Below are 10,676 nucleotides of genomic sequence, written 5' to 3'. Positions count from 1 at the left end.
CCACACATACAATTCCTTTAGATTCACTTTACACTTGTGTAGTACAAGGGCCAGTTAGAGACTCTAAAAGGGAAATTGTGTACTGTATGGTCACAGTCTTACTCCAACTAAAAAATGTTTTGCCTACAGGTCTACTTAAAAATTCTCCATTCTACCATCAGTAGAGAACACATTTCCTGTGACCCTATGAGAGTAGATTTACTAAGATTGATGCATGTATCTGGATCTGTGCATGGTAGCCAGTTTCAGCAATATAACCTGGAAACCGAAGCACCAGATCTTGCACTGTAAACACCGCCCCTCCCAAATGTGTTACTTGGCCATCTTGAATATGAAGGCTATTCAGAGTAACACCAGGATAAGGATCTTTAAATATTCAGCCAATAAAACCAATGTTGAGATCCTATTGGCTGAAGATCTTCAAGGGTCCCATCTGGTTTTAGCTGAGTGAAGTAAACCCTCCTTTGCACCTATAGGCAAGTCTTACCTAGAGGTACTGCAAATATCTCCTAAACTTGCACAATTTAGGAGATTTACTTTGCATGCAGCCAGTGACATCACTGGCGCATGCGATAGGAATGGCTCATGCTGTTGCTTCAGAGCCCCATGCTGTTTACTATTGGCTCCTGCGTGGGAGTGACGTCATCGGGGCTCCAGCCAATCAGATGGCCGTATGCCACAAACCCGGAAGGGTGACATCACTCATGAGAGGTTGGCACTTGGTTCTTAGTTATATTTCATAATGAGCTAGTATGAAATGCATACTAGCTCATTATGTGCTTTTCTTTCAGTTAAGTTTTTTTTTTTTTTTTTTTTTTTTAATGAGGTTTACCAACCTCTTTAAGCCTCGCAAGTGATCCATGTCCAAATCATGACCTCAGGTGGTGGGGGGGTCAGATGTAATTTCTCTACATTTTACCATGAGCTTTGACTACATGTATCCCAACACTTTTACATGGTATCCCTTAAGAACCAGCTCACTGCATCAAACCCAGGGTTTTGAGGGCAGTTAATATGAACTGTTGCAAAGTCTTATTCAACTTGCCCCCTCCAGCCTAAAGAGGAGTGATGGTGAACCTTGCCACCCCAGATGTTTTGGAACTACATTTCCCATGATGCTCATGCACTCTGCAGTGTAGTGAGCATCATGGGAAATGTAGTTCCAAAACATCTGGAGTGCCATCACTTGGTGTAGAGCAGGGGTGTCCAAACTATGGCCCTCCAGCTGTTCAGGAACTACAATTCCCATCATGCCTAGTTATGACTGAATGTCAGAATTACAATGCCTCATGGGAATTGTAGTTCCTGAACAGCTACAGGGCCTTAGTTTGGACACCCCTGGTGTAGAGGGTGAAATCACCTTCTGGCCAGATCTGAGGTTGAGTAGCCCAACCCTTTGCAAGATCCTGCACTGGGATTGTGATCTGTACCAAGCATTCCCAGGAGAGGTCACCTTCGCTACCAAGTATTTATCCATTTACCCCACAGGTACACCAAGATTTGCACCCCCCCCCCCATATATAACACCCCTGTGATACAAAGGGTTCCCTTTGAGTAACACTGAACAGGCACACAAAGATTTCTATTTACTGCAGCGCTTTATTTTCCTTACACAATGAAGTGTTTTCTGGGAGTTACAATTTGTTTTTAAACTTCAGGATGACTTACAAATTTTGGTTCTTCTACTGTCATGTGAGAACATTAAGGCAACATACAAAAAAATTTACATAAATTAACTCGGATGAATAAATTTACAGGTGTAACTGCAATAAGTTGTAACTTCAGACCCGTTCAATGATGGGAATACAAACTGGGCTAAGAAAAAACAAACTGGTTCTAAGGCCTGGATGCCGTTTTTTTCAATTGTACAAGAAAAAAAGTGGCAAAAAAAAACAGAAGTGATAAATTCCTTCATGAACTCTTACCAGCCTCAGACATGAAATTCTGGAATATTAAGCGCTAAAATTGGTTATCTGGAAGCCTAAACCTCAGATACCCTGTACACATCTCCCACCTCGACTTCCCCGTGACAGCCAGGACCCCCCCAGAGAAGTGTCATTCACAATACTGTCGCAGATCGGCAGCCTTTCACAGAAATGCATTTCTTAGACGTTTATAGCTTAAAGGAGACACCCAAGACGGAATGCCAAGCGGAGTTTGTATTGGAGGTGTGTACAGGGTATTATATGCTAGCACTGACACCACAGGAATAGTTTGATATTGAGAGACAGTTCCAAGTCTTGCATTACAAAAATAAAAGAAAAAATCCCCAACAGGTGACTTTAGAGTGTCTCACATTCTGAGGGCAAGTTCGTTTGGAAGTTGGCTCTATTCCAGTTTCACGAGGCTAGCATGAGGCGTACACATTTGCCGAAGCAAATATTTAACACTTTGAACAACTCATGCAGCAAATGCGATGCATCTGCTAGCAGTCCGTTTAAAAGCATTTGCGGTGGACGATGGATGGGCCGGATTCGTCGTATTCCTGCTTGCTGATCCACATCTGTTGGAAGGTGGAGAGGGAGGCCAAGATGGAGCCACCGATCCAGACGGAGTACTTGCGCTCGGGTGGTGCAATGATCTGAAGGAGAAAAGCTTGTTAGTACCGGTGGAAGGACCAAGAATCACTCCCCAGAAGCCCCTCTTCCAAGAAGACTCTCCCCGTGACAAACCAAGACCCGTTCTCTTCTCCCCCCATGACCAATGCTTACCTTAATTTTCATTGTGCTAGGGGCCAGGGCTGTGATTTCCTTCTGCATTCTGTCAGCGATGCCAGGGTACATGGTGGTACCTCCAGACAGCACAGTGTTGGCATACAGGTCCTTACGGATATCTACATCGCACTTCATGATTGAGTTGAATGTGGTTTCGTGAATACCGCAAGATTCCATACCTATGGGGCAAGAAGTGTAGATGTATTAGTGCATGTACCTTGGCCACCCAAGTCATCTGCTGGGGCTTTGATCATTACAAGTTATTCATCCAACAGTCAAATCAAGCTGGTACCTACCCAAGAAAGATGGCTGGAAGAGGGCCTCTGGACACCTGAACCTCTCGTTTCCGATGGTGATGACCTGACCGTCGGGCAGCTCGTAGCTCTTCTCCAGGGAAGAGGAGGAGGCAGCAGTTGCCATCTCCTGCTCGAAGTCCAGGGCGACGTAGCAGAGTTTCTCCTTGATGTCACGCACGATTTCTCTTTCGGCTGTTGTGGTGAAGCTGTAGCCTCTCTCGGTCAGGATCTTCATGAGGTAGTCTGTCAGGTCACGACCAGCCAAGTCCAGACGCAGGATGGCGTGGGGCAGGGCATAACCTTCATAGATGGGTACTGTGTGGGTAACACCATCACCAGAGTCCATCACGATACCAGTGGTACGACCAGAGGCATACAGAGACAGCACAGCCTGGATGGCAACGTACATGGCAGGGGTGTTGAATGTCTCAAACATGATCTGTGGGAGAGAAGAGACACGGTTACTATAAGCACTAGGCTGGTGCACCCCAAACCATGCTAACATGCCGGCATGCAGGTTAAAAAAAACAAAAATGGTTAAAGTGTAGAAAAAGAACAGAACAAGCAGAAATAAACCAGTGAAACAGAAACCTGAGGCTTCAGGAGGGAAATGCCAGAAGAAGAACAGAGCCCTGGAAACATTGAAAGAAAAATGTGGAGTCTGAGAAATGAGGAATGAGATTGATAAGAAGTCTCCCGTAATGGAGGATATGAGTGCTGAGAGGTGGGAAGAAACCAACCTGTGTCATCTTTTCTCTGTTGGCTTTGGGGTTCAGGGGGGCTTCTGTGAGCAGGACTGGATGTTCTTCAGGGGCGACACGCAGCTCATTGTAGAAGGTGTGATGCCAGATCTTCTCCATATCATCCCAGTTAGTTACGATGCCGTGTTCAATGGGGTACTTCAGGGTCAGGATACCTCTCTTGCTCTGGGCTTCATCACCTACGTAGCTGTCTTTCTGTCCCATGCCAACCATGACACCCTGTGGAGAGAAGGGACAAGCCAGGTTTAGATAAAAGACCTTACAGGCATGAGGGAATCAAGGGACCACACAGCAAGACTGGGGACTGAGATAAGAGACAAAAAGGGAGAAGACAATGACTGCAATCTACACTACAAGGACCATAGGGGGGAGAGCAACCGGTTTACACACCTGATGTCTGGGGCGTCCAACGATTGAAGGGAAGACAGCACGGGGAGCATCATCTCCAGCAAAGCCGGCTTTGCACATACCAGAGCCATTGTCAATGACGAGTGCGGCGATTTCCTCATCCATGTTATCTGTAAAAAAAAAATAAAACTTTATAACATTGCAACATTTACTATTTATATAGTGTACCATAAAGCAAGACTGCAAGCACATTTCATCCTATTAGTTGCCCACCTGCAGGCGGAGCCCACCCTCTGACCAATCACCTGCAGGCACCCTATCCAAGCAACCCCTATCCTATTGGTTGCCCACCTGCAGGTGGAGCCCACCCTCTGACCAATCACCTGCAGGCATCCTATCCAAGCAACCCCCATCATCCTATTGGTTGCCCCCCTGCAGGTGGAGCACACCCTCTGACCAATCACCAGCAGGCACCCTGTCCAAGCAACCCCTACTCCATTGCCTATGGCTGCCAACCTGCAGGTGGCTCCACCCTTACTATTGTATTGGCTGCCCACCTGCCAGCACCCTCCTAATGCAACACCCTGCTCCATTGCCTATGTACTGCCCACCTGTAGGCAAGCTCCGTCCTCCACATTCCCATTGCATTGGCTGCTCACAACCCAATTAGTCATCTACCTGGCAGCACCCCCATTATATTGGAGGCCCTTCTCCCCAATTGGCTGCCAACCTATCACATGCTCCCACCCGATTGCCTGCCCCCCCCTATACAATTCCTGTCAGTTGCCTATTGCCCACCTGTAAAAAAGAGGACACAACCTCCACTGGCTGCCCATCTCCCAGTACCCCCATTGTATTGGCTTTCCCCTGTCACTCACCCTAGGCATGCAACTGCCCCCCCCCCCCCCAAGCTGCCCACCAGTCAGCAACCTCCCACCTGAGTGGTGGACCCCCAATGAATTCAACCCATGCTCAGTTGCCTATTGGCCACCCACCTGCAGGCAGGACCCACCCATGCAACTGTCTCACACCCCACCCCTATTGGTCACCCACCTGCAGGTAGGACCCACCCATGCAACCCTGTCCCACTCCCCTATTGGTCACCCACCTGCAGGCAGGACCCACCCATGCAACCCTGTCTGTCCCCTATTGGCCACCCACTTGCAGGCATGTTCACCACGCCTTTCTAAACCAGTTTGCTGGATTAACATTTAACTATAAAGCCACACGTTTTAATAACTAGCTAAGCCAATCAGAAATAAGCAGGATACAGCTGAAGAACGCATTGATAAAATGCATGCAAAGGGTTAACTATATAAACTGACTAGCAGAGCCAATCAGAAATAAGCAGGATATAGCTGAAGAATGTATAGATAAAATACAAAGGGTTAACTATAAAGCCACACCTGTTTTAAAGTAACTAGCAGAGCCAATCAGAAAAATGCATGATACAGCTTAAGAATGTATTGGTAAAATGCAGAGGGTTGCCCACAGCAACAGCCCAAGCCGGGTGCAGGAACGGTCACTTTAAATTTTGCAATTTTTACAGTAAAACAGCCTTTAGTAGAACTAAAAGTCTCAGCCAGCAAACCCATTCACATCAGCATTGTACACCACTAGAGGCATGCTGGGTCTGTTAGTTCCTCTGCTGAGTCACTGGTTATGAAATAAGAGCCTGTAATGGATCAGTGTACAGCTGATGACTCACCCCACCCCCCTCCCTGATCACTCACTGCAGCGACCTCGCCCTGTTACTTGGCAGTCACTTTCCTGTCTAGAAAGTTCCGACCCCGCCCCCTATACGTCATACCGGAAACAGTCACATCAGCCACGCCCACCGGCCAGTTTGAATTTTTACCTCCCAACCAATCAGCGCATTTTGTGCCCTAATATGGTAGCGACAGGTCCACAGGCCGCGCCCACCCGCTCTGGGCGTGGCGAGCATCACCAAGCGGAGGGGGGGGGGGGGATCAGGCCAGCCGAGAGAAGGGCGTGCCGACCTGGTGACGTAAGCCCGAGTGGAGCCCGCGCACTGACAGCCGCGCCCCGCCCTCCCCCTTCACAGGCCTCGGCGGACAATAGCCGAGGCGGACCACGCCCACCCTGCGGCACCTGTCACCCGGCCACCTCACCGTGACGTACCGAGCGAGCCCCGGCCCGCCATGTTAAAGTTCTTTCACCTCACAGCCGCCATCTTCCCTCCTCGGCACCCGCCCTTTTTACTTCACAGGCACTATACATCGTATAGTGCCACCGAACTACAACACCCAGCATGCACAGCGGTATGCTAGAGTACTAAAGACACCCTAGAACGAGGAGCTGAGAGACTACAAGCGTCAGGGAGCCCACAGGCCGGAACTTGCCTTCAGTCAGAGCCAGCCACACCCGCAGGGGTCACCACAAGCTCAGAACTACAAGTCCCAGTCGCTAATCTCGCGAGAACAAGCAAACTGTCTTCACACAGATCTCGCGAGAACTACAACCTCAGACAAATCTATACAAGAACTACACATTACAGCACACCCCAGCTTTACCTCAACAACCTTTCCTCTCGCGAGAACCCATGAGAAGCGCCCCTCACACCCAAACTTGCCTCAGGTACCCAAGTCTCGCGAGAACTACAACCTCGGACACCCAAACATGCCTCAGGTACCCAAGTCTCGCGAGAACAGCCTCGGACTAACTTCAGACAAATCTACATATTTAAGACTCGCCCAGCTTTACCTCAACAACCTTTCATCTAGCGAGAACTCAGGACAAGCGCCCCTCACACCCAAACATACCTCAGGTACCCAAGTCTCGCGAGAACTACAAAACAAAATTATGACAGGTCTCGCGAGAACTAGATCCACGCGCTTCTCACACACCCATCGAGGAACACCTCCGGCAAGATCTCGCGAGAACTCCAGCCGGCCCGAGCTTTACTTCAGGCAAAGTCTCGCGAGAACTGTTACCGGTTGCACCTTACATTCAATTCTCAACACCTCCAAGTCTCAGCGCGCCTCAGGGAGCAAGTCTCGCGAGAACTCCATCGCCCAAGCTTTACCTCACTCCCAAGTACCGTAAGAGCTACAAAACCCAGCAGATAAGAAAAGTCAATAAAGTATTCCAAGTGTCCCGCTAAGGTCTTCCAGTGCCGCCCGGGGCCCTCCACCCGCCGCCCCCAGGTATCACCGACACCGCCCGGTAGGTGAGGAGAAGGAGGAGGGGGGGGGGGGGGATGGGTTCTAATCTTTTACCTGGTGGTTTGAAGGTTTTCCTGACGCTGGAGAAGTTGGTAGGTGAGGTGCTATCAAGTCCGCTGCCGCCGGCTGAATGAGACTTCTACAAGCGTCCGTTATGGTATTTAACGTCAGCGCGAGGCGGCCCCGCCCCCCAGCGCGCGGACAGAAGATCGCCAAATATGGGCAACTTTGAGATACCGGCTCTGCCATTGGCCGGCGGGGCGGGGAGGGGGAGGCGCCGGGACCTGGAAGGGAGACGCCCATCCTCCTACCCGGAACCCCTGAAGCCGCATGAACGGAGAGAAAGGAGGGGGAGGGGATGGAGAGCTGGGGCCCAGGAGCTGACAATCTACATCCAGGAACCGACAATCTACATTAGGGGGACACAGGAGCTGACAATCTACACCGGGAGGAGGGGGATAGCTGGGGGTCCCAAGAGCTGACAGTCTACACCGGGGGAAGGGGGAATAGCTGGGGGTCCAAGAGCTGACAATCTACACCGGGAGGAGGGGGGTAGCTGGGGGTCCAAGAGCTGACAATCTACATCCAGGAACCGACAATCTACATTAGGGGGACACAGGAGCTGACAATCTACACCGGGAGGAGGGGGGTAGCTGGGGGTCCCAAGAGCTGACAGTCTACACCGGGGGAAGGGGGATAGCTGGGGGTCCAAGAGCTGACAATCTACATCAGGGGGCCCAAGAGCTGACAATCTACACCGGGAGAAGGGGATAGCTGGGGGTCAAAGAGCTGACAATCTACATAAGGGGGACACAGGAGCTGACAATCTACACCGGGAGAAGGGGATAGCTGGGGGTCCAAGAGCTGACAATCCACACATGGGTCCCAGGAGCTGACAATCTACATCCAGGAACCGACAATCTACATAAAGGGGGCATAGGAGCTGACAATCTACACCGAGAGGAGGGGGATAGCTGGGGGCCCAAGAACTGACAATCTACATCAGGGGGCCCAAGAGCTGACAGTCTACGCTGGGAGAAGGGGGGCAGCTGGGGGTCCAAGAGCTGACAATCCACACAGGGGGCCCAGGAGCTGACTACATCGGGAGGAGGGGGATTACTGTGGGCCCAAGAGCTGACAATCTACATCAGGGGGCCCAAGAGCTGACAGTCTACACCGGGAGAAGGGGGATAGCTGGGTGTCCAAGAGCTGACAATCTACCCAGGCGCTGACTACACCGGGAGGAGGGGGATTACTGTGGGCTCAAGAGCTCACAATCTACATAGGGGGCCCAAGAGCTGACAATCTACACCAAGGAGCTAACAGTCTACACTGGGAGGAGGGGGATTACTGTGGGCCCAAGAGCTCACAATCTACGCAGGGGTACACGGGAGCTGACAATCTATGCAGGTGAGGGGGCCCAGGAGCTGACAATCTATGCAGGTGAGGGGGCCCAGGAGCTGACAGTCTACACAGTGGGACCAGGAGCTGACAATCTACACAGGGGGCCCAGGAGCTGACAATCTACACAGGGGGCCCAAGAGCTGACAAGCTACACCAAGGAGCTAACAGACTACAATGGGAGGAGGGGGATTACTGTGGGCCCAAGAGCTGACAATCTACACAGGTGAGGGTGCCCAAGAGCTGACAATCTACACAGGGGGACACAGGAGCTGACAATCTACGCAGGTGAGGGGGCCCAGGAGCTGACAGTCTACACAGGGGGCCCAAGAGCTGACAGTCTACACAGAGGGCCCAAGAGCTGACAGTCTACACAGAGGGCCCAAGAGCTGACAGTCTACACAGAGGGCCCAAGAGCTGACAATCTACACAGGGGGGACACAGGAGCTGACAATCTACGCAGGTGAGGGGGCCCAGGAGCTGACAATCTACACAGGGGGCCCAGGAGCTGACAGTCTACATAGGGGGACACAGGAGCTGACAATCTACACAGGGGGCCCAGGAGCTGACAATCTACACAGGGGGACACAGGAGCTTACAATCTACACAGGGGGACACAGGAGCTGATAATCTACACAGGGGGCCCAGGAGCTGACAATCTACACAGGGGGTCCAGGAGCTGACAATCTACACAGGGGGCCCAAGAGCTTACAATCTACATGGGGCAGAGGAGCTGACAATCTGCACAGGGGGCCCAGGAGCTGACAATCTACACAGGTGGCCAAGGAGCTGACAGTCGACACAGGAGCTGACAATCTACACAGGGGGCCCAGGAGTTGGCAGTCTACACAGGAGCTGACAATCTACACAGGGGGCCCAAGAGCTGACAGTCTACACCGGGAGGATGGGGATAACCGGGGGTCCAAGAGCTGACAATCTACATATGAGGGCCCCGAACCTGACAATTTACATGGGTGAGGGGGGGCCCAGGAGCTGACAATCTATATCAGGGGGACTCAGGAGCTGACAATAAACATCGCTGAAACTCTGTGAAAGGAGAAGCTTGTTGTTGCCCCTGGCAACCGTGATCCTTCGCTCAGTGTGTCAAACTGGTTGCTATGGGCAAAGGAAGATGTTTACTGTTCTCCTGTTTGTTTAGGTCAGGCCCCCCGGCTCTTCATAGGCCGCAGTGTGACAACGCATGTCACTCATTGTTCATTGCACCCCAGACACACACTATTTATTTTTCTTAAATTCTTTGTTTCAGCCTCATATACTAAAGAAGGATACAAAATAAAAAACAACACTGACATCCTCGGACATTAGAAGCACATTTTTAAATCAAAAAGTTTGACACATAAGAAAGGTGCCGGAGCTGTTGGTACGTTTAGCAGGACAAGGCACATAAGGGCACCACCTGGGGTCACACGCTGCATGGGGAGTAAGTGGACCTAAACATGCCCCCCCCCCCCCCCCCCGATCTGTAAGTTGCAGCTGGTTTTCCGAGGTTTACGCATTGCCACAAAGGTGTGACACCGGCCTATAATTAACCACTTTAAGACCGGAAGGATTTGCCCCCTTCCTGACCAGGCCATATTTTGCGATTCGGCACTGCGTCACTTTAACGGAAAATTGCGCGGTCGTGCAACACTGTACCCAAATAAAATTGATGTCCTTTTTTCCCCACAAACAGAGTTTTCTTTTGGTGGTATTTGATCACCTGTGCGATTTTATTTTTTATTTTTTTTGTGCTATAAACAAAAAAAGAGCGACAATTCTGGAATAAAAAAAACAACATTTTTTTTTTACATTCTGCTATATAACATTCCCCAAAAAAAAAATCAAAAACCAAAATTCTTTAACCTTTTAGGCCAATTTGTTTTCTGCTACATGAGCATCATGGGAAATGTAGTTCCAAAACATCTGGGGTTCCAAGGTTCACCAGCACTGGTCTATGGGAATGTTTGACCA

General features: G+C 50.5%; 1 protein-coding gene across 1 annotated transcript; it reads right to left on the bottom strand.

Annotated features, from left to right (window-relative positions):
* Positions 1-1,579: 1,579 nt before the first annotated feature.
* Positions 1,580-7,478, bottom strand: ACTG1 (actin gamma 1). The gene is made up of 6 exons (XM_082271820.1): positions 7,359-7,478; positions 4,162-4,289; positions 3,751-3,990; positions 3,011-3,449; positions 2,712-2,893; positions 1,580-2,581 (listed from the first exon to the last, which is right to left on the bottom strand). The coding sequence occupies exons 2-6, from the start codon at positions 4,282-4,284 to the stop codon at positions 2,438-2,440; spliced, it is 1,128 nt and encodes a 375-aa protein (XP_082127946.1). The 5' UTR covers positions 4,285-4,289; positions 7,359-7,478; the 3' UTR covers positions 1,580-2,437.
* Positions 7,479-10,676: the final 3,198 nt, after the last annotated feature.

This window comes from Pelophylax lessonae (genome assembly GCF_965119305.1).
Source record: "Pelophylax lessonae genome assembly, chromosome: 11".
NCBI lineage: Eukaryota > Metazoa > Chordata > Amphibia > Anura > Ranidae > Pelophylax > Pelophylax lessonae.
This window is presented reverse-complemented; position numbering and strand designations above follow the sequence as displayed.

What these genes read in the sequence shown, in the direction of transcription:
- ACTG1 (XM_082271820.1), bottom strand. Translation starts at nt 4,284, where the DNA reads ATGGATGAGGAAATCGCCGCACTCGTCATTGACAATGGCTCTGGTATG. An exon ending in TTGGACGCCCCAGACATCAG is followed by an intron (nt 3,991 to 4,161) that starts GTGTGTAAACCG and finishes TTCTCTCCACAG; the next exon opens with GGTGTCATGGTTGGCATGGG. An exon ending in ACAGAGAAAAGATGACACAG is followed by an intron (nt 3,450 to 3,750) that starts GTTGGTTTCTTC and finishes TCTCTCCCACAG; the next exon opens with ATCATGTTTGAGACATTCAA.